Consider the following 23815-nt stretch of genomic DNA (forward strand, 5'->3'; position numbering starts at 1 on the left):
GCCCCTAAAGTCCCAATCCAGGTTTTTCAGAAGCCCTTGGGACAGCTTTGTGTCCTGCTTTCTGTCCCCTTTCAGTCTTCCAGATGAGCCTGAAAGTGCTTGATTCCCCTGTATTACAAGAGCATTTCTGGTTGCTCTCAATTAATTAACTGGAAGGTGACGTATTTATGTCCCATAATGATGTAATGCAATAACAACTCTACCAACTGTTTCAAATAGGTCAGATTATTTACTACCAGCTTTGTCGGATCTTTGTCCCTGTGAGTGACGCAAGAACTTGAAACTCGATCATTTATCTGTAACTTGCCTGTCCTCTCCAAGGTACCATGCTGCCCTCAGACAGTTCTGATGGCTCAAGAGATGCAAAACAGGGACCGAGAACGTAGGGCGATGTATTTGTGTTGCATCTTCAGGCAATGGTAGAAAACTCTGAAAAACTGAAGGATCACTAATATCCTGCCATCTCCTTCAGCTGCAAACTCAGGGTCAAGAGCTCTTAGATTACGAAGTTTTGCAAAGTTCTCCGAGTTCTGTGTAACTTGGAGTTATGTAAATACAAGATACTGAATTATTACTCTCTCTCTATTTCATCTTTTAAGCCACCTCTTCATCTCTTGCCCTGTGAGATACTCCAGGGGGTTGGTTTTCAGGGCTCCACTATCTAATCAGTCCTCCAGATACTTGCTTATTGTGCAGATGTCATTGCAAGATTGGCTTAGCACCCAGAAACAGCAACATCACAGAGAAATCTCAGTTTGGGAACTGACACACAAACCTGTTTTGAGGTTTAAGGAGTAAACAAAAAGGAGATGTATGCCCTGGCTTTGGCAAAACCCCACATGCCAGACACGGGGTTCCTCCTTTATTCAACTCAAGTGTATGTGGGAGGACTGTAGATTGCTGAATACATCCGGGATGCTCTTTGAGAAATTGAGTTAAAGTTCTCAGTAATAGAAAATGAAGCTTATGCATCACTGACGCATTTACTGGGAAATTTCCCGGAATTAACAAAACCTCTGTGGGTGGTCTATCGCCCATCCCACCGCCACCTCCACTCCCACCCAAGGACCACACTTTAACTGCCTCAACTCCTTCTGCAGATGAGCAAGCTGGCAAAAATCAAAGACTGCAGTGCCCAGGGCTCGTACAATTTTAGCTTCATCAAACTATGGAAAATCACAGAAGGAAACTGTTATAAGCAAGGTATTTATTGATGTAAAATCCACCACAACTAGACAGATACCATTTATCAATGCTCTTTTTGCGAGGAAAGTGATGCCAGAATTATGGTGTGGGAGAGAAGCTGATAATGGAGCCAGATCTTCCTCACGAGACGCTCCCCACTGTCAAGCTCGATTTTGTGGCTTTTCCATTTTGGCACTCATGGTAGGCTGTTTGTTTGCAACCGGGGGCAGACAGTAAGATAAGAGTTTGGGGGCCAGGAAAGCTTCCATTTTTCTCCTACGTTACCTGCTAGTCGCTTCCACGGGCCTTCTGAAGGCCCATCCCAGGCACACCTAGAAACGCCTTCGGTGGAAATGGGCACTGTCACGCACTTCATCTTTCATTTAATGGAGGTTGACGATATAACTGACCCATGGTGGAGTGAAGTGAAACCACCTGTGGGCTGGATTGACTTCCCCTTGATCTAGAAAAGAAAAGTGCTGTTTTCCAGCTCACCCCTGCATGCTTAACTTCTCCAGGAGGGTCGTCGGGCAGAACAAGGTGGGCACAATATGGACCAGTTTTCACCACACATGGTCTTGCTGCAGCTGCATATTTAGGTCTAGGAAGTGGGCCCATGGATTGTATTCCTTTCTCTTGACACACAGAAAGGTAGTGCGTTGAAATCTTATATGCTTGGTCGTGACATCTTGCTGCATCTTTTCATCCTCAGATGTGTAAAATTCCCTGTCCATTGTCTCTCTGAGCATAGGCAAACTCTAAATGTCAGCCTACCCCAACATTTATGCCAGTCCCATAATTGTTTCATCGTTTGCTATTTATTGCATTTGGGAGCCCCAAATCCTCCTCTCTGGACAGACCAGTGTCGGAAATGGATGGGTTTTCTGAACATCAAATGCACCCGTTTGTTCATAAAGAACTCTCTCTTCCTGAAAAGCCAGTTTAAACAATGAAGCACAGGGTGGGTTTCCAGTCCAAATTCCCATGCCCAGGTCCATGGCAGATAATGCTGATGGACCAAGAGACTTTACTGTGAATGCATCGTCCTCAAGAATCATTAGGAATCCTTGTTTGTTGTGGACAGTCTTGCCAACCAGTTACTGGAAGCTGGATTCTTTCGCTTCCAGGGACTGAAGCATCATGGTCACATGAAGAGCTTGGTGGCCATCAAATTCTCATCACTTCCCAGTCGGCTCTATCAGTAGTATCAGTACCAAAAGATGGCAGGGCTTCATTCTTTACACCCTAAAAAGCCAGAAAGTGGTGAGGAGTTTGGCTGACAGACTTGTCTAGAATCTAAAAATTTGACAAATGAGTCTCCCTCAGTGACTGGGGTTGTAGAATCCCAGAATGTAATATTCCTTCATCTTATCTACGAAGGAAAACAGGTCGAAGGTGACTTGCCCACGTAGCCATGGCTAGCAGAGCTCAAACTAAAAGCCTGAAAAGTCATACTTCCCAACTTCGAGCTCAGTGTTTATCATAAATAGGTGGACTCCGGAAACTCGTGTAGTGAGTCAGAATGTAGGATCTAGAGCCAGACTTCCTAAGTTCAAGTCCTGATTCTGTTACCTATCAGTTATGTGTACTTGAGCGAGTCACCTAACCCCTGTCTCTCCTTGGTTCCTTGCCCGTAAGGTAAGGATGAAATAATACCTACCTCAGTGGGGTTCTGTGCACATTAATGAGTTAATGTATGTAAGGCGCTTATAAGAGGGCCTGGTTATAGGCCCTGTATAAGAGTTTCCCAGTGCTAAAACTGCACTAAGAGGTGGGATCAGGTGACAGTGTAGGTAGGGGACCCAGATGGTCAAAGGTGGCCATAACCTACTCTTTACTAGGATAAGAAAGAATTTTCTCACCAAACCATGAAAGAAGTTTTTATTCTTTCTCTCTACCTTATGAACACTATAGAAATGAATTGAGTAGTTTATGTACAGCTAAGAAGATACCAGTTACCTCAGATAGAAATCTTTGATCCTTTCCAAAGATAGCATATCAATCCATGAGAAACGTATTCCTCACTCTTTGAGAGTGAAGAGTAGAGGGTATGGAGTCAAGTGGGACATGAAAGGAAAAGAGAGAAAATTCATGGAACATGGGGGTTTTTCTAGTAATTTATGAATGAATGATAGTCCAGAATTAGGAACTCAGTTGACCTCCACGTGGCGTGGGGTAGAAATCCTCTCCACAGTTTTTTGGAAGTCATATGGGTTCCACTGTTCTTACTCAGAATTTAGTTACCAGGTTGCCCCACTATTGCCATTTTTTCAACTAGAAAAATATACAATGTGCTCTGAGGATCAGAGGGCAGCTAGAAAGTTCTCTGTGGCCTGGGGAATGTTGAGCTGCATGAAACCAAACTTTGACTTATTGTAAGTGTGGGATAAAGCAAGCACACGTGAATACCAAAATAGTTGCTCTGATTCGAGTATAGTAATAGCAGTCATTTCAAGGAACCACAAATAGGCAAAAAAAAAGAGAATCCTGAAGACCCAGTCTTCCTCTTGGCCTCTCTTGTGCAAGAGAAATAATATTATAACAACAGGGACAACAATAATGATGATGACAGCTACCATGTGGTATTTTGCTCCCAGCACCTTTGCAAGGTAGAAGGTAAGAACATAGTCAAAACTCTGGAGACCACTTAGGATTGAATCCCGGATCTCTACTGACTAGCTGTGTGACCTTGGTCACATTACTTCATTAACCCATATAGAAAAGGACATAATCATAGCCTGTCTATCTTAGGTTGCCATGAGGATTAATGAGTAAGTACATGTGAAGTTCTTAAACAGTACCTTGTACATAACAGTCATCCAGTAACTACTGGAAGCTATTATCGCAGTTGCTGTCCCATTTTACAGATAAAGAAATTGACATTCAAAGTGGGTAACTTGCCCAAAGTTAGAAAGCACAGGTGGGAGTAGATTCCATCCCTGATTTGTTGGAATCCAAAGTTCTGGGTCAGTCTGACTCTCTGACATCATGCACACATGTCTCCTGCTTGATCAGCATCACTCAGGGATTCAGGGCAATTCATCAGCACTATTCAGATGCAAGCGTGCTTAAACATAGTGTTCCAGGGATAAAAGTGCTAGCAATAAATGAGCATCATGGATAATCGAGAACAAATGAGGGATTTAATAAGCCAAAATAAATCCTAATATGAGGGTTTAAGTTTAGTCAGACTTCAGTCTGATAATAATCCTGAGATAACTAAACATCAAAGAGTAAAACGTACATTCTACTTAAAGAGATCTTTGAACCTCACTTGAAAAATAACTTTAGGTCATTTTCATGTGGTCAAATATGAAAACATTTGTGCATGGCCTTCCTCTTTCTCCTCAAGAAGACACCCCTCAGGGCTAGAGAGTACACAGGCTGCTGCTCTCTGCATCCTGTGGGCACAACATCTGTGTGAATAGAAACATTCTTGGTTGGCAAAGAGCAGGTGCTGCCTATAGCAGTGTGTGTGCACGTGTGCACGCGTGCACGTGTGTGTGTGTGTAGTGTGTGTGTGTCCCGCCACGGATGTAATTCATCACACCCAGCATCCATAGTTAGCTGCTTCCTCTCCTGACCCCTCACGTATCAAACCCTGGAGACTGAGACAGAGACACCTCTCCAGGGGAAACGGCTCTATCTTTTGTTTTCCTCTGCTAAACCAGGGTTGAAATGAATTTCTGGTCTGATTAAACATGGCGGAGGGCCTGCTTAAAGCCCCGTGGCACCCTGTGCCACGGGCCTGTTGGGATTCTCACCAAAGCCCGGCACCCCTTGGGATGGACAGAAAGGGATCGTGCTGGGCATCCAGCTGTCAGCTGATGGGACGTGTGCTACCCAGCACTGTCCTGGGGGCTGTGGGTTTGAACTGTAGTGAGCTTAAGTCATCTTGGTCATTGGGGGTTTGGCTGCCCACGGCACCTCTGTTTTCCAGGCTCCCTTACCCACCAGAACTACATCGAGGAAAACAGAGGGGAGTGAGAACCAGAATTTTCCAAGTAGTTACTAGGCTTTCTACTCAATATTCTTTCCAGACCTGAGCATGGAAATAGATAAACTGGAATTCCCCAAATGCAACTTACAACTCACTCTGCCTGGAATACTTTCTCTTTACTTCTGCCTCTGCCTGGCCACCTCTTATTCACCCTTCAAGACTCAGCCCAGGCATCACTGACTCCAGGAAGCCTTCCATGACTATCACTTCCCTTTTGACTCCCAGTCTGTATTTTTGTGCTTCCCTACACCTCGTGCTTACCTGTCTCATAGACTAAATTGTGAGCCCCATGGGACTAGGGTCTGTGTTTCTCTCCTTTACCATTCTGTCCCTTCATGTAGAGCCTGGCCACATAAAGGGCTCAATAAACACTAGTTGAATGAATAAATAAATGAATAGCACTTATGTGGTTGTCTCCGAAAGCCCTTAAGATCGAGAATTTTTTTTTTAAATCTCTGCATCCACATCATTCAGCATAACACTTGGTACATAGTAGGTTTTTCCAATGAATGCATGGCTATAGGCACACATATGTATATGAATGGCCAAATACATGGGTGGAAGAAAAACTTTAGTCTACAAGACTGTGAAAGCCATTATGATGAAAGGAAAGAGGAGGCAGAATCTTGCAGGAGATTATATCAATAGAAGCAGATCTGTGGATCCTGACATAAAGGACTGAACTTCCCAGGCATTTCACTTGGAGAGAAAGCCCATGAATATAAATGTCCAGAAAGGTTTTCATTTACAACATAAATAGATGGATTAAAAACTGCTCAAGAGAACTAACTTGAGGGAGGTATTGGTTTGCTAGGGCTACCATAATGAAGTAACATAAACTGGGTGTCTTAGAACAGCAGATATTTATTCTCTCTCAGTTCTGGAGGCTAAAAGTCTTAAATCATCTGAGCAGGGCCATGCTGTTCTCTGAAATCTGTAGGGGAAGGATCCTTCCTTGCCTCTTCCTAGTTTCAGCTGGTTTTTCAGCAATTCTGGGTGTTTGTTGGCTGGTAGATGTCTCTCTCTAATCCTCCATCTTCCCGTGGTCACTTTCCCTGTCTGTCTCCTTTTCCTAAAGACACCAGTCATAATGGATTAGGACCCACCCTAATGACCTCATTTTAACTTGATTATCTCTAAAAAGACCCTATTTCCAAATATGGTCACATTCTGAGGTGCTGGGAGTTCGGACTTCAGCATATCTTTTGGGGAGGATATTATCAACCCATAACAGGAAGACACTCTTAGGCTTGTAGGGTTTAAGTGAGAAATGCCCCCTGCAAATCAACAGAGAGATAGCAATCTTTATGGCCTGATTTGATGGATGCCAAACAATGCTCTGAACTCCAAAATACTTGATCCTAAATCTTAAAAGCCTTATATTCTACTTGGGATGACAACTAGAGAAAAACATTTAGGCAAATAGAATTATGTCAAATAAGATACTCTAGCCTTGGCTTGGAACAGCTACATGGTCAGTGTTATAGAATCTAAACAAGGGCCAAATGACAGTAAATCTATTAGGATTGTAAAGAGGGTGCAGTTGATATGAGCTAGGATGGTGAGGGAGACCCTCCCCGAGGAAGGACTTGAGTCAGACCTGGAGCTGGGAATATGGAGAGCATTCCAGGAAGGAAAAGTTGGAAGCAAATTCACAGACGTGAAAAAGAAAAGTGGTGTGTTGGGAAGCCAGCACACGGTTAAGCCTGGAGAAGTGCATCTCTGTTTGGGGGATTTAATTCTGGAAGAGGAAGGGAGTTCGTTTAGTGCTAGACCTTCAGTGTGAGGATGCTCGTCGATTAAGATCAAAGAGAAAACTGGAATAATAAACCACAAGAGGGTGTTAGAGGGAGAAAAATGCCAGGTGACACTTGTGTTTGTGATCGAAGCAGTTCCTTCTGTGATCTTGACCACAAGGAGGACAACCCTGTGACGGTTTTTTGTTTTTTTTGGGGGGGGGGGGCGGAGCACAGAGGTTGTAGCAGATCCATCTGCTGTGGAGTGTAACTATTTTTCTAAACTTGTCTATTCTTCCTCTCTGACCCTTCATGATTCCATCCTCCATCCTTAGTGACTTAGCAGGGTAGAAGGAGTAACCTGACTTCCCTTCCCAACTTTGGGGAAATCACTGGTTTCTCTGAGCCCCAGCTTGCTGATCTGTAAGATGGAGGTAGTGATGCTGGCTTTGCTTTACTTCTGAGTTAGGTGGATCAAGTGAGATAATGTTGATGGACAGACTTTGTGATTTGCAATCAGTCGCGTAAATGCAAGTGGTATAAGCACCACACTGCCTGTCTTCTGAAATTCTGCAGTGTCCATGCTTCAGCCAAATAGTTTAAAAATTAGCTCATTCCTCTTACCTAACATTGTTTGCTGTGTCTCCTGGGTGTTTGTCGGTTCTCCCCATCTTTGCTGAAAGCATGTTGAAGGCAGCGAGCTCATTCCCCACTTCTGTATCTGCCGCAGGGCTTATTAGCAGGGTATGCGTAAATGCTCAGTTAACGTGGGCAGGTCACAAATGTCCTTTTCCTCAGTCTCCGTAACCTATGGTACTTTGACTGACTCACTCTGGGAAGAATTCTCACTCTATTCATTAAACTCTATCCTCACAATCATCATCCACGCATTTAACAAATATTTACTGAGCAACCAGTAAGAACAGTTCATATTAGCTAATGTTTACAGAGCCCTTAATCTGTGCCAGGCACTGTGCTTATGTCCTTTACATAGATGTTTTCACTTAAACCTCCTAGCAACCCTTTGAAGGGAGTATTGCTATTATTCCTATTTTAAATATGAGTAAACTGTTTAGTAACTTGCCCAAGGTTATGCAATTAGAGAGTGACAGGGCACGGTTCATTCATAGAGAATCCAATTCCAGAGCCAAAGGTCTCCTTCGTTAGGCCGCGATGCCACCCTGGACATCCTTGTGCCGGCACTGGAGTAGGTCCTGGAGATATTAAGTTGAATAAGTCAGGGCCGTTAGGGTCTAGTGAGAGAGATAAATAAGTAGACAAATAACTACAGTGTGGTGAAGATGAGCCTGAGGGAAGAAAAGAATGCCACTAGAAGGAAAGACACAGTAACGTGCTGGAGAGGGAAAGGTCTAGCTCTGCCTTGTGGGAGGGGCATCGGAAAAGTGTTCAGAGAGGAAGGTGATGTTCGGGATCCAACCTGAGAGGGAGAGGCATCTGCCAGCCAGAGAAGAGCAGTCCTCTTCTGCTGGATACTCAGCAAAGCTGAGTATGGGGTGACCAGAGATTACACCAGAAGGATATACTCAGACTTCTTTGGGAAGCACATTGCAGGTGAGCCAAGGATTTGACCATTGGCCTATGGGTAACAGGGAGCCAGTGGATGTTTTTTTATAAGCTGTATTTCAAAATAATTTCAGTTTTTAAAGAAGTCGCCAAAATAGTACACAGATCTCCCTTATACTCGTCCCCTCAGTTCTATAGTTGTTAACATTTTGGGACCATTTGGGAATAATTTTAGGTATATATCCCACATGCATCTTAACACTTCAGTGTTTATTACCTAAAAACAAGAATGTTGTCATAAATAACCACGGTGCAACTAACCATCAATCAAGAAACGACATGAGGGCTTCCCTGGTGGCGCAGTGGTTGAGAGTCCGCCTGCCGATGCAGGGGACACGGGTTCGTGCCCCGGTCCGGGAAGATCCCACATGCCGCGGAGCGGCTGGGCCCGTGAGCCATGGCCACTGAGCCTGCGCGTCCGGAGCCTGTGCTCCGCAGCGGGAGAGACCACAACAGTGAGAGGCCCGCGTACCACAAAAAAAAAGAAACGACATGAATTCAGTATCACCGTCTCATGCACAGACTCCATTCACATGTTGCCTGTTGTCCCAGCAATGCCTTTTATAGGCCCCCAAATCCAATCTAGGGTCTTGTGTTTGGTTGCCATTTCTTCTTAGATTTCTCCCATCTGGGACAGTCTCTTCTTGTCTTTCATATCCTGGACATTTTTGAAGAGTACAGGCCAGTTACTTTGTAAAATGTCCCTCAGTTTGGGTTTGTTTGATGTTCCCTCATGATTTTTGAAATTTGACAAAAGCGCTGCAGAAGTATGCTGTGTACTTCTTAGTGCATTGTGTCAGGAGATGATGAAAGGTGTTCCATTCCATTCGTTACTGATGATGGCAACTCTTATGACTTGGTTAAGATGATGTAGGCCAGGTTTTCCACCATAAAATTAATAAGTATGTTGATCATATTTATAGCAAGTAACAAGTATTTTAGGTAGGTAATCTAAGGCTAAGTGAATACCCTATTCCTCACCAGCCTTTCACCCACCAGTGTCAATATTCATTGATGATTCTTGCCTGAATCAAGTGTTGTTATCATTGTTCTTGTTATTGTTGACAAATGGTGACTTTCTAAACTCTATCATTCCTTCTAGTTTATTAGTAGGCATTCTACTGTTGGGTAGAGATTTCTCTTATTTATTTACTTATGAATTTCTATTCTACTTAGAGAGTTAAAATTCATTACTGTCAAATTGTCTCAGACGTGGGCAGTGAGAGCTCCTTCAAACTGGCCCCTGTGTCCTTTTGATTTATACCCCGTCATTCTTTGAGTACTTCCCAGTTTCCTGGTACAAGATATTCCAGGCTCACTTTTCATTTTCCCAGCCCCTGCCCCAGAGCCCTTTTTACAGGAACTGGTTCCTTAGTGAAGAATGATATTTAGAAACCAAGATCTGGGTACTTGATATGCTTGATACTACTAGGAGACCTAGAGGTCATTGCTTTGAGACCTGTTAGCAGAGAGAGCTAGGAAATATTGTAAACATATACATCTGTATATTTGTATACACTCATGTATATCTATTGATATATCTTTGTCTATCTAGGTATCTATCTATTAAATATCATGAGTTCACACTGTTTTCAATACCAATCTAATTTTATCAGGTTTATTCTAGTCTTCCCACTTTCTGTATCTGTAACTCCTCTCTGACAGTAAGAAGTCTGGCTCCATTCTCCTTCATGTATTTATGTATTTGTTCAGTCCTTCCTGAATGTTTGGTTCCCAGTTATCATTGCCCATGGTGAGCCCTGTCACATGCCAATGGACCACTCCCCACCAAGCCTCAGGCTAAAGTTCGGTCCTACAAAGCAGAAGAGGGAAGGAAAGAGGAAAAGCCAGTTAGAAAGTTCAGCTCCAGCCAGGCAGCACCACCTCGCCCCCACTGGGTGCACTGGACCAAAACTGAGCCCTGGACACCCTGGACCCCCTCCCCTGAAAGCCCAGCTCGGACTCCAATGGAGCTTTATAATCAGAGGAAGTCAAGTGAGCAGATTCACATTTTAGACTGACATTTTGGAAGCTTCAGGCTATGGATAGATTGGAAACTGGAAGATGTGGAGATAAATGAGGAGCCACTAATAATCATCCAGGAACCTTAAAGTGGGACAGGGTCATAGTGTCCCTGGTGAAGGGAGGATTCTCTTGGCCCTACCTTAGGATTTCTAGAGCTGGCCACGCTCCGTGGTATCTGATTTATTATTGCCGGATTGCTATCTACCTCCTGACCTCAGAGGCATTGTAAAGGAAACAAATATTTTGGGGGGAACCTTAAAAAAAAAAAATCACAAGGTAGAAATGTTGGGCAGAAATGTCAAGTTGGAGGATTACATACAAGTATAAAGAATGCATCTAACAAATAACTGAAATTTATAATGGTATTTTGCCTCCCAATAAAAACTGCATTTTAAAATTTTGAGTGGAGAAACAAGCCCTACTTTGCTGCAAAAGCCAGGGTAAGAGGAGGTTCTTAAGATAATAGCTTGCGGTGGGGAGAGTCTGCCATTAGAAATTATGTGCATTTATACCAGCAACAAACAGTGAGTTGCTGGAGGCCTCTCTGAAAGAGTAGGGGAGCAAACCCTTGGCAGCTCACATAATGAGCCCTTGTCTAAAGGAAGGCAAAAATTCCTCCTTTTGTGTAGCTAATGCAAACACCAGCGGCTAAGAAGCTGCAGCCACCGTGGGTCCTTGATTGCCTACATTACCTCTGACAGCCACCTTCACAAAAAAAACAAACATGCGCGTGGGGGAACCACACTCTGCCTTTGCCCTTCAGCTGCCAAGCCCCACTGCTGCTTCACTGAAAAACAACTGTTCATGACCCTGGCGGCTTCAGTGGTGGTTGCTTCTATTACTGAGGAATAGATCTGTCATTTTGTCATTTGTCATTTTCTGAAGTTGTGAGCACCAGGGATCCTAGAATTTGCATCTCAGATCTAGTTTGTACTGCTGTCTTCATCATCCTGGCCCTCAGAAGCCGGAGCCTGGCGGCCTGGGTTTGAATCCTGATTCCCTTGTTTACTAGCTGTGTGAGTTTGGACAAGTTGCTCGGCTGGTCAGAGCCTCTGTTGCATTGCCCTATAAAATGGGAGAACTGATAGTACCGTCTTCATAGAGTTGATGTAGGTAATACATAAGTTCAGATATGTATCCCACATCTTGGGGGAGCTTAGCCCTGAGTCCTGCTGGGATAATGCAGAGCTGGGGCTTCTAAAATCCGCAGTGCTGGCCTCTGTCACAGGGAGCGACCCCATTCTCAGCACCCCCATGTCCAAGTCATGGGAGACTTTGATGTGATGCAGGTGGCATTGACATCAGTGTGAGGCCTGGCAGGAGGCATTCTAGGCCATGACTAATTAATCATTTAATTTCTTCAGGCCTCAACTCCTTGTTGTTAAAATGCAAATAATCACAGTACCTCTCTCACAGGACTGTGGAGAGGATTAAAGGAGGCAACTCATTTAAAGCAACTAGCACAGTACCTGGCTCATTGTAAACACTGGTAATGTTCGTATTATTATTGTTATTGGCCATAATACGTGACGTCAGCTGGATATGTTGTGGTCACATCATGGCTTATGGCTCACGGCGAAGGGTCTCTCTGCTGTGCCCAAGGCCAAGAACTGGCCAGATACAGGCAGGGTGACAAGACCACGTTCCAATAAGTCAGACTTTGGGCAGAACTCCAGCACCATCAGAAAAACAAAGGGGAAATCAGGAAACCAAGCGTAAAATCTAAAATCCAGTTATAATGACAGGCCAACCCAAGGACACATGATGCCGGGCAGAGGCAGGAAGCCTAATTCCAGCCTTGCAGGGTGGGAGGTAACCTGTCTCCTGCCTGCCCTTGGTCAGGAGTCAATTGCAGGAGCTTGGCAAGGTCCAGCCTGAAGCTACAGGGCATCACTGTCATCGCTCGACTCCTAGCGCCTTCCCTGAAAGCAGGTTTTGGCAGAAAGAAACAGGAATGTGGAGAAGGGTTCAGCAGAAAGAAAACAGTATAGAAAGAGAATTTGGGGGGAACCAGTCTCCCTAACATTCTGGCCGTGAGCCCAACCATGAAGCCAACACCTGAAGCCTAGAAGCTAAACGAAATCATAGTGATCATGTTTACTCTTCTCTGTATACAGGACCACAGATCCTTTAGCCAAAACCATTGGAGCAGATGTGTTTTGGAATCCAGAATTTGGGGCATTTTAGAAATATGTTAGGATTACTAAGACATTAAGTGTATGTAACATCTGCAGTGAGTTCTGGGGGCAAAAACACCATAATCCAACAGGCTACTATTACTGCAGTAAAATGTATAAATATTTACATCAAGTGAGATGTGGCCTGTCAAGGCATCATGTCATTCCAGGTCCGGCTTTGTTACCAGATAGTTTGCACCGCACTGAAGAAAACCTAGTGGTGTTCAGAGCTTTGGGGACCTTGAAATTGGAGTGGGTGGTTGTTCAGAGGACACAGCTGAGATATTGACCAGGAAAGTGATGAATCCAAAGGGGCACACACAGGTCACTGGGGTTCCACTCAGCTTGAGTCACCTCGTCCTTCCTGAGCATCTGCTATGTTCCAGGCACTGTGCTAGGCACTGAGGTTGCAGTTTGGTTTCCTAGGGCTGCCATAACAAAGTATTTACTACAAATGGGGTGACTTAAAACAACAGAAATTTATTCTCTCAAAGTTCTGGAGGCAAAAATCAAGTCCAAAATTATGATGTCAGCAGAGCCATGGTCCCTGAAACGTGTGAGGGAGAATCCTTCCTTGCCTCTTCTAGCTTCTGGAGTTTACCGGCAATCCTCTACATTCCTTGGCTTGTAGATGCATCACTGTCATCTTTGTCTCTGTCATGACATGGCATTCTCCCTGGCTGTCTCTCTCTCTTCTTATGAGGTACTTGTCATATTGGATTAAGGACCCACCCTACTCTAGGATTACCTCACCTTAAGTGATTACATCCACCATGACCCTACTTCCAAATGAGGTCACAGTCTGAGGCACTGGGGGTTAGGACTCCAACATATCTTTTGGGGGGATACAATTAAACCCATAACGAGTGGTAAACCAAAACAGGCATAACCTCATGCTCTCATCAAGGTAATAGTCGAGCAGGATACTCAGATTACAGGTGCGTTCTAAAGAAGACATACAAATGGCCAACAGATATATGAAAAATGCTCAGTGTCACCAATCATCAGGGAAATGCAAACGAAAACTACAATGAGATATCGTCTCAGACCCGTCAGGATTGCTATCATCAAAAGACCAAAGACTACAAGTGTTGTCAAGAATGTAGAGAAATTGGAACCCTTGCACACTGTTGGGGGAAGTACAAGATGGTGCAGCCACTGTAGAAAACAGTATAGTGGTTCCTCCAAAAATTAAAAATAAAACTATCACACGGGGCTTCCCTGGTGGCGCAGCGGTTGAGAGTCCACCTGCCGATGCAGGGGACAGGGGCTCGTGCCCCAATCCAGGAAGATCCCACATGCCGCGGAGCTGCTGGGCCCGTGAGCCATGGCCGCTGAGCCTGCGCGTCTGGAGCCTGTGCTCTGCAACGGGAGAGGCCACGACAGGGAGAGGCCCACGTACCACAAAAAAACAAAAACAAAACAAAAAAAACCAAAAAACTATCACACGATCCTGCAATGCCACTTCTCGATATTTATCCAAAAGAATTGAAATCAGGAACTTGAAGGGATACTAGCATTCTCAGATTCATTGTAGCACTCACTGTTCTCAGTAGCTGTTTCCGAGATGTGGAAACAGCTTAAATGCCCATGGGCAGATGAATAGATAAAGATGTGATGTATACTTTCAATGGAATATTATTCAGCCTTAGAAAGGCAGGAAATTTTGCAATGTGTAACAATATGGATGAACCTTAAAGACTTTATGCTAAGTTAACTAAACCAGTCACAGAAGGACAAATACTGCATGATACCACTTATATGAGGTATCTAAAATAGTCAAATTCATAGAATCAAAGAGTGGAATGGTGCTTGCCAGGAGCTCAGGAGAGGGGGAAATGGAGAGTTACAATCAACAGGCATAAAATTTCAGTTAAGCAAGATGAGTGTTAGAGATTTGCTGTACAACACTGTACCTAGAGACAACAACACTGTATTGCACACTTAAAATTTTGTTAAGAGAGTAGATCCCATGGTACGTGTTCTTACCACGATATAACAAAAGAAAAAACCGAGTGTGTTGAGGAGTTCCAAATGGAGAGTATTCGTGGAACCGTATCATAGAGGAAAATTTTACCCAGTTGAGGGCTTCCTCCCTGAGGAAGTAACATTTTTCAGCGAAGATGAAAAGATGAGTTAAAGTCAACCAGACAAAGTGGGGGAAGAAGCACAAACGCTCTCGCCCTCTGATGTCCAGAACCCCTGTCCTCCTCAGCACTGGGCTTATGAGAAGCCATAACCCAGAATCCCAGGGAAGGCCTGTCAGTGTCTCCCAGGCTGCCAGCTACAGCTAATCCTGCCCGCAGGCTGGGTCCCACCAGCCTTACAGTCCCTCCGCCAGCAAGAGCCAAAGGCACAGAATACAGGGAGGCAGCTGTTGGCAGCCAGCAGGACCCAGCACTCACAATCGAAGCCCCTATGCAGACGAGCAGCAGCGAGGGCATCTCTCTGTTTTCCCTCATTTGGCCTAAATTGATTAAAATACTTTGACCCAGAATCAGCAAAGTGCTTAATACACAGATAGCTTCTGCTGCCCTCCTTCCCTTGAGAAAGCAATGTACCTTTATCATGAGTAAGCAGATATGTCTGTTTTGTGAGTTTTTCCAGCAGCATTGAAGTGGCCTCATGGCTGCCAGATGCCTCTGCTTCAAGATCCCAGTGACTGAAGTTCTGCCAGAGGTGAGGGCAGGAATAGGGGCAGCAGCGGTGTAGGGACCAAATTAGGGCAAGTTTCAGCCTTGGGCCAGCACTCGCTGTGCAAGCGGCTCCTTTGTGAGACATCCATAGAGTGGTCAGCAGCATTGGGTGTAGTTGTTGGATTCTATCTTACACCCACAGTATTTTAGTGTTTCTCTTGAAAGTGGGAGGGGGGAGGGAGGAAAAAAGGAAAAAATCCTTTTTTGAAACACGACAGATATGGAGAAAAGTGCACAAATTCTGCACGTGTGGCCTGGTGATTTTTCACACCGAGAATGCAGATCCAGCACCCAGATCAAGATAACATGCCAGAAACCCTCCCCCTCCCCCCACCGTACTCTACTTCTAGTTACTACCCACCAAGGGTAACCACCACCCTCACTTCTAACATTGTGGTAGATTAGTTTTGGTTTTTGAGTTTTATGTAAATGAAATCACACTGTGGATTTTGCAGTTGTGGTTTTGTTCACTCAGTTTTATGTTTGGGAGATTCAGCCATGTTGCTTGTTGTTGTAGTAGTTTCTTTTCATTGTTCTATCAAGGTTTGTATGAATATATCATAATTATCTATCCGTTCAACTGCTGATGGACATTTAGGTTGTTCCCCAGCTGAGCTATTAGGAATAGTGCTTCTTTGAACCTTCTCATATATGTCTTTTGATGAACATATGCAAGTTTTAGGGAGAGAATATATACTTGTACTAGTTGTCTATTATTGCATAATGAATTTCTCCAAAACCTAGGGGTTCACAACAAAAATAAACATTTATTGCCTCTCACAGTTTAATGAATGAGAAATCTGGGAGCAACTTGGAAAGGCAGTTCTGGCTCAGGGTGTCTCGTGAGGTTGAAATCATCTGAAGGCCAGACGTGGTCCAGCAGAGCTGCTTTCAAGGTAGCATGGGCCAGTGTCCCAGGTCACTGGCAAGTTGGTGCTGACTGTTGGTGAGCAGCCCCAGTTCCTTTGCATGTGGACTTTCCTCCAGATTGTCTCAGGGTCCTCATGACATGGTGGCTGCCCTCCCCTAGAGTGAGCAATCAAAGAGAGAGAGCCAAGTGGAAGCTACATCCTCTTTCTGATTTAGCCTTGGAAGTCACATAGCATCCATTCTGCCTTATTGGTGTGGACATATTTTTAAAACCAATAGCCCACAACATTTTGAAGCTTGGAATTTACCCAAGCTAGGGATCTAAAAATAAGTTTATAGACATTCATACAAGGATCTAAAAGAAATATATTCAACCCAGCCTCTCCTCTTTTATTCATTTAAAATTTTATGAATGTTTGTAAGACAGTTCTCAAGGTATTTTCCGGAGATAAGATGATGATGTATAATAGAAGGTACAAAGGCTTTGGAGCCAGACACACCCAAGTTTGAATCCTGGATTCACTACTTACTAATTATGGGTATTTGGGCAAGCAGCCTCTTGGATTCTCAGATTCCTTCAACTTTAAAATAGGGAAAATCAGTAGAGCCCAACTCAGTGTTCTGGAAGTAATTAAATGAGATAATGTGTGTAAGGTGCTCATGATGATGGTAGGTCCCTTCCATTTGCTCATTTATTAAAAAAAAAAAATTAACCATATACATTAACTATCTAGTAGTAAACGTATACATTAACCATCTAAAAAAAAAGTATTAACCATAGACATTAACCATATACATTAGCTATGAAGAACCCTGCGAGAGATACAAAACCGACTCAGACACGGACCTTGCCTTCAAGAGGTGTATATTCTAGTAGGGTCCTTGACAGACTGAATAACTGTAATACAACTGAGAAAATGTTCATTGTCTGGAGCAGATGTGGATACAATCCTTTAAATATGGGTTAAATTTGGATATATAGAAATGGAAGAAATTTAGAGGGGCAAGGGAAAGACCAAAAGTATTCCAAATTAGGAGTAACAGCTTCAGTAAAGACAGAGCTAGAAAACCAGGGGGCATAAATCGAGAATAACAAAGTACTTCATTACAGATACGGTTTAAATAAAGGGTAGGAAAGGAGGTTGTGGAAATAGGGGTTGGAAAGGTAATTACCTATCAGAGTAGTTGAAAAGATTGAGATAGCTACACTCAGTTTTACAGCCTGATGAAAAACATTAAAGCCAGAGACTTTTAAACCAATTTTCAGGGCTGGCTACAAAAGCTAGGCAGGCCTAGCTACTGAAGGATCTACTTGCCATGCTTTTCTTGGCTAACTCCTGTTTGTAGAATCTTTGTGTCTCATGCTGTAAACAGAATTTTCTAAAACTGATCATAAAGAACACTTCTCACTCCAAGCCCAAGCAACTGAGGTGTTTCTTTATTATTCCCACTTTGGAGGCTGCGTCAATCAACAGGGAAACGCAGTGAGACTGTTTTTACAGGCCCTTAGGTCACTCTAAACGTACTTGTCAAGACTTGGCCATTTGGAATGGCCAGTTCATACACTTAACTCATCTGTGTGTTTGACTTCCTCTTCTAGGTAATGAGCTGTTCTCTCCACTTATTCCTCCTCAAGAAGAGTAATCTATTTAGCAACTCTCACTTTTGTTACGTTCTCCAGTCCCAGGCAGTGATGATATTCATACATAAGACTGAGACGTTTCTATGCTATGATGGAAGCTTGAAGGAAGTTGGAACCGGCAACCTTTCATTTTGAAGCCAAAGAAAAACAAGCACAGATTTTTCAGTCTTGCTAAGAATGGGGGCTAGAGAGATGAGCAGAAAGCTTTCTTCTAGACCCACTATTCAGTATGTGGTAACCAAAGCCTTTATGCGCTCAACTTATATCTTATCTAACATACCCTCTTATTTTGATGAAGCTTATATGTTTCATCAAAAGAGACATGGTTGTGACCATTCTTGGTGATTTTGTGGGTAAAAATTGGAGGTTCCATTTTATCACCCTCTTTGTTTACTCTGAATGAATTCTAGAGCATGAAGGGAAAGGATGGGTTCTAGGTTTGGGATAGAATTCCTAGCCAATCTTGTGCTAGAACTTCCCCAATACCCAGGTAGGTGTTTTTACTCCATTAGGTAACATTTGACGTCATGGGAACTGTTCTCTACACAAGTGCTCAGGGTGTCCTCTTCCTCTCTGGCTCTGATTTCTTCCCAGGTGGGAAATTGGCAAGTGGAGTCCATGTAGTCTCACCTGTGGGGTTGGCCTGCAGACCAGAGATGTCTCCTGCTCCCACCTACTTTCCAGAGAGATGAATGAAACAGTAATCCTGGCTGATGAGCTGTGTCACCAGCCCAAGCCCAACACGGTGCAAGCTTGTAACCGCTTCAACTGCCCCCCAGCCTGGTACCCTGCGCAGTGGCAGCCGGTGAGTTCTGGGGTTACCCAGTATTGGAGTTTGTGTTTGCAGCAGTGATTCGGGACAGGGAAAGTGCTCTGTGAGAGTGTTGTCCCGTTAAAGGACTGTCCAAGATCTGCTCATCCCTCCTTGTTTAGTACTTCCCCAACCTTATTCAAATCCAGATCTTTTCATTACAATTACCAAGCTCTTTCTACTGTACCACCCCCAGTGATCTCCAAAGGCAACTCAAATGACCATCTCTTAACCTGAACATATTCATGACAAAGTTTTCACTGAGCTAAGGAAAAATTTTTTTAATAAGGACTGTGTGGTGGGTAAATTTCCATAAAGCTACATTTTCTGAATGTGTGCTTTTTCTAGCTTTTGCTATTTAAAATTCAAAGAGATAAAGATACCAGGCAATGGCTTTTCTTTTTTTTTTCAAACATAATTCCTTAGCAAAATAGAACGTTAGGAGTCGAGTTAATTACAGACTTTGAAAATTTTCCTGAGCCGTGGGGAACTATTGTTTAAAGCAAGGGTTGGCAAACTGTTGCCCAAAGCCAAATCCAGTTCACAACCAATTATTGTAAATAAACTTTTATTGGAAGACAGCCACACCCACTCTGTTATGTGTTTTTTGTGACGTTCCTGCATTATAAGGGCAGAAACGCTTGGTTGTGACAGAGACCATATGGCCCACAAAACCTAAAACATTTACTCTGCCCCTTTACAGAACAGTTTGCTGACCCCATTCTCAAGCATATATTATAATAATAAAAATACATTTATTTTATCCTCAAATCCTCTCTAAAATTAATGTATATTTATCAGACTTTAGTTAAGTAACCTTTTTGCATGCCTTTAAAAAATACAGGATTTTAGATTGATTACTTGGATAAAATCTTATTGTACAATTGCCTCCCTATTAGAATATCAGACGTAGTTTTAAAGTGACAACAAAAGTCACAAAAAGTAAGCCTGAAAGGTGAGGGGGACTTACATCCTCCTTTTACTGAAACAGTTTTTCACTCTCAGAAGTGTCCCAGTTAGAATGATAAATCATGTGGTCATCCAACTGAGAAGGAGAGAGGAAGACAGCCTTGGTGCCGAGACAAAGAGCTGCCATTTCCATGCGTCCTCTCTGCTTCCTCACAGCCAGTGGGCAGAGCCCCTTCCTTCTTCCTTCCCCTTCTTGGGGCTGTGATTTAGCAAAGTACCCAAGGAATCAAACAGTAATGAGTGAGCACACTAACGTATAAAGCATCTAGAAACAGACATTGACTATATATACATCCTTTTTGAGCTTAAATGTACTATATGGCTAGGTTTGTAAAGTCCATGCTACTGTGTGATGGTTTGTGCAAGTCAAGAGAATGTTATATATTTTGAACATCTATGTACCACGTTCTGTTAAGAAATATATATTGTGACACACCAAATTGAAGTTAATCCTCACAATAGTCCAGTGAAAAGTAGATTTTATTGTCTTCATTTTAGTTACAGATGATATAACTGTGTCCTAGATACGGTTTTGCCCAAGGTCATAGAGCCTGGTCCAGAACCCAGGTCTCCTGATTTCTGGTGCGTTTATACTTTTACTTTTAAGTATACTTCAGCTTCATGCTGCACCACTAACCCATGATAACACTAAGAAAGGATGAGGTCAGCCCAATCAACCTCTACTGTTGAAACTAAGTCCCTGTATTATTAGTTTGTGTTGCCATTAAGTACCTAATAAGTTCTGGGTAAAATGTTTATTGAATAACAAAATGAATGAATAGGTCAATAGTACTGCCCACAAGCCCTGAAATTTTTTACTTTATATCCTACTGATAGGTTTGTTTCGTAGTTGTAGGTAATAATATTGACCGTGAAAGTCAGTGAAACACCATCCTCTTTCAGTAGCCACACATGCTGCTGAATGATGGCAGTGACCTATGCTGTTCTTTCAGTTTTTACAGCACATCCATATACATGACCTTTTCCGGTCTGTTGCCAACACTGCCACCCCATGCCCGGTGGCCCTGTTTGAAACAGTTGATTTCTAAAGAGTCAATTACTCTTCCACTTTCCATCACCCTTGGGCCTGTTAAGACATGAATTTATTTTGAAAACTTTTTCTATTTCCTTCCATTAGGGAGAAGACTTTGAGATGAGTTGGATTTAAGTCCATTTTTCAGATCAGGAAAGTAATAGTAAAAACTCTTTGAAGTTTAGCCAGTGAACCACTGGCTATACTTTATTAGGATTTTTAAAAAGATCTTTTTCATACCCAATGCATAAAGATCTTTTTCATACCCAATGCATAATAATTGTGAAAAATATTCAAACATAATAAGAAATAAAGAACATAGAAAGTGAAAGCCACCAGGGATTCTATCTTCCAGAGAAAAATCCCTGTTAAACATTTGGTGCATAGGAATCCTTGGTCACTTTTAGGAATCTCTCTGAACCTAGAGGAAACAATAGACTATTCTTCTTATATTATTTCCTAGAATCCTACTTCTTTAGTTAAGTTTTTTAGGCAAAATCAGCTATTACTGACCACTTATTAGGAGAGAGGAAGTCATTGTTTATGCTTATGGAATAAGTCAGGAGTAATTTAAGCGTCTCCAGGCTAATTGGCTGTTGTCCTAGGACGCCACTTAGTTAAGACATCAGCTGTTGACCATCCATTTGCCTGGTCAGCCCTCTGGTCCCTTGGCAGTCCTTGCTGGGAGAGGGGACCTGCAGTGCACGTACATGGTCTTTTCCATTTAGCTGCCTGGATGTACCAGGAGATAGTGCTGAGGTCTCTAATCCTTCAATAGCCAGTTTATGGTCTTTTTTCATATGAAAGAAGAGAAGAGCGTGGATCAAATGCTTCATTTAAAGGAAGACAGATTACAACCTGATGGACATTGGCCTGCCTGAGGAGAGAAACTCCCCCTCCTTGCTTTTTGAATAATGGGCTACCACTGACCTCATGCGTATTACCTATGCTTTGCTTTCTGGGGAAAAAAACATAAATTATGTAAATTGTCATTTACCAGCTAAGAATGCAACTCCTTTGTCCATTGTAGAGCATTTGCCTGACAAGTAACAAGTAGCCAAGATTTATACATTTTATAGGTCCGAGGAGACAAGTATGGAGTCCAGAGATTTATGTTAACGTTTTAGTTTAGAAACAATTATGTGGAAATGAAACACAGATCTAATTTCTAATTCTAACTTTGGATTTTAGGGGGCCATCTTTATTTCAGTTCTACCTCTTACTCACTACTGCATCCCTTGGTTTTCATCTTTGATCTTGTGTGAAGGACTCACTTAATATTTATCTTTATCATTTTAGCTATAATAGCTTGTTGGGTTTTTTTGGTTGGCTTCTGAAACACTTACATATTTAGTGCATTAGTCTCCTGAATCCTGTCTAATTTATTAAATATACACACATACTCCTCCTCCTCCTCCTCCTCCTCTTCCTCCTCCTCATCATCATCATCTTTGGTGTTGGCTGTATATTACTTTTTTAAATTTTTTATTGAAGTATGGTTAATTTTCATTGTTGTGTTACTTTCTGGTATACAGCAAAGCAATTCAGTTTTATATATATTTTTTCAGATTCTTTTCCATTATAGGTTATTACAAGACATTGAATATAGTTCTCTGTGCTATACAGTAGGACCCTGTTGTTTATCTATTTTATATATAGTAGTGTGTATCTGCTAATCTCAAACTTCTAATTTATCTCCCCCCGCCACCTTGCCATCCCCTTCAGTAACCGTAAGTTTGTTTTCTATGTCTGTAATATAGTTCTCTGTGCTATACAGTAGGACCCTGTTGTTTATCTATTTTATATATAGTAGTGTGTATCTGCTAATCTCAAACTTCTAATTTATCTCCCCCCGCCACCTTGCCATCCCCTTCAGTAACCGTAAGTTTGTTTTCTATGTCTGTTAGTCTATTTCTGTTGTGTAAATAAGTTCATTTGCACCACTCTGTTAGATGCCACATATAAGTCATACCATGTGATATTTGGCTTTCTCTGTCTGAAGTCCTCCATTTAATATGATAATCTCTAGGTCCATCCGTTATATTACTTTTTATACACCTCACGAGAGATCATTTTCACAACCGGTGTGTTACAGCACCATGATTGAGAACCACTGTTACAGATGCATGAGTCAGTCTGAGACACCTTGATCATGAGAGTCTTCTGCTAGGACTTTTTTCAGTGACTCTCCATTGCCATATAGTAAAGCCCAATGGCTTAGTCAGGCCTTCATTCCTCTGCACGTCTGCCCCGGCCCGTCTCTTAACTGTGGCTCTCCCATCCCTGCTTGTGCATTCATTCTCCTCCCGCTTCTTCCTGCCCACCCGCAGTTCCCCTCCCCTCTGCCTGTCAAAGCCAGCAGGAGTCCCACCTCTCCCACCAGGACTCCTCTACTACCCTCCTGCTCTGCAGCCACGTGGCGTTCACGGTCAGTGCTGCTCATTTAACAGTCACATACCACCTTACCTGCTGCTTTCCCATGACTCCTGAGTTAGACCATCAGGTCACTAACAGCAGTAACCCAGTCTCAGTGAGAACCCACCACACCCATGCAGGTGTGTAAAACATAGAGAATTGTCTGAAAAGGTCCATGGCAAGTGTGCCTGTTCATTTATGGAGCACTTGATACATTTCAGGAGCTTCTTCTTATTCTAAAAAGAGCAGCACTTACGATGTACCCAATGCAGTTCTAGGAACTTTTTTTTAATTTTTATTTTATATTGGAGTATAGTTGATTAACAATGTTGTGTCAGTTTCAGGTGTACAGCGAAGTTATTCAGTTATATATACACATGTATCTATTCTTTTTCAAGTTCTTTTCCCATTTAGGTTATTATACACACTGCTGTATCTGAAATAGAAAGGATTTTTTTAAAAAATAAATTTATTTTATTTATTTATTTTTGGCTGCATTGGGTCTTCGCTGCTGCATGCGGGCTTTCTCTAGTTGCGGTGAGCGGGGGCTTCTCTTCGTTGCGGTGCGCGGGCTTCTCACTGCAGTGGCTTCTCTTGTTGCGGAGCACGGGCTCTAGGCGCGCGGGCTTCAGTAGTTGTAGCACGTGGGCTCAGTAGTTGTGGCTCGCGGGC

The 23815-nt window shown here is 42.9% G+C and overlaps 1 protein-coding gene across 1 annotated transcript in view; it reads left to right on the forward strand.

The window, feature by feature from the left end:
* The window catches only part of ADAMTSL1 (ADAMTS like 1), a 475524-nt gene that overhangs the window by 256509 nt on the left and 195200 nt on the right, over nt 1-23815 (forward strand). The window contains exon 16 of the mRNA XM_024126824.3: nt 18510-18720. Within this exon, the coding sequence (XP_023982592.1) occupies nt 18510-18720 (211 nt within the window). The remainder of the gene's footprint in view (nt 1-18509; nt 18721-23815) is intronic.

Source organism: Physeter macrocephalus, chromosome 9, assembly GCF_002837175.3.
Source record: "Physeter macrocephalus isolate SW-GA chromosome 9, ASM283717v5, whole genome shotgun sequence".
NCBI classification, from domain to species: domain Eukaryota; kingdom Metazoa; phylum Chordata; class Mammalia; order Artiodactyla; family Physeteridae; genus Physeter; species Physeter macrocephalus.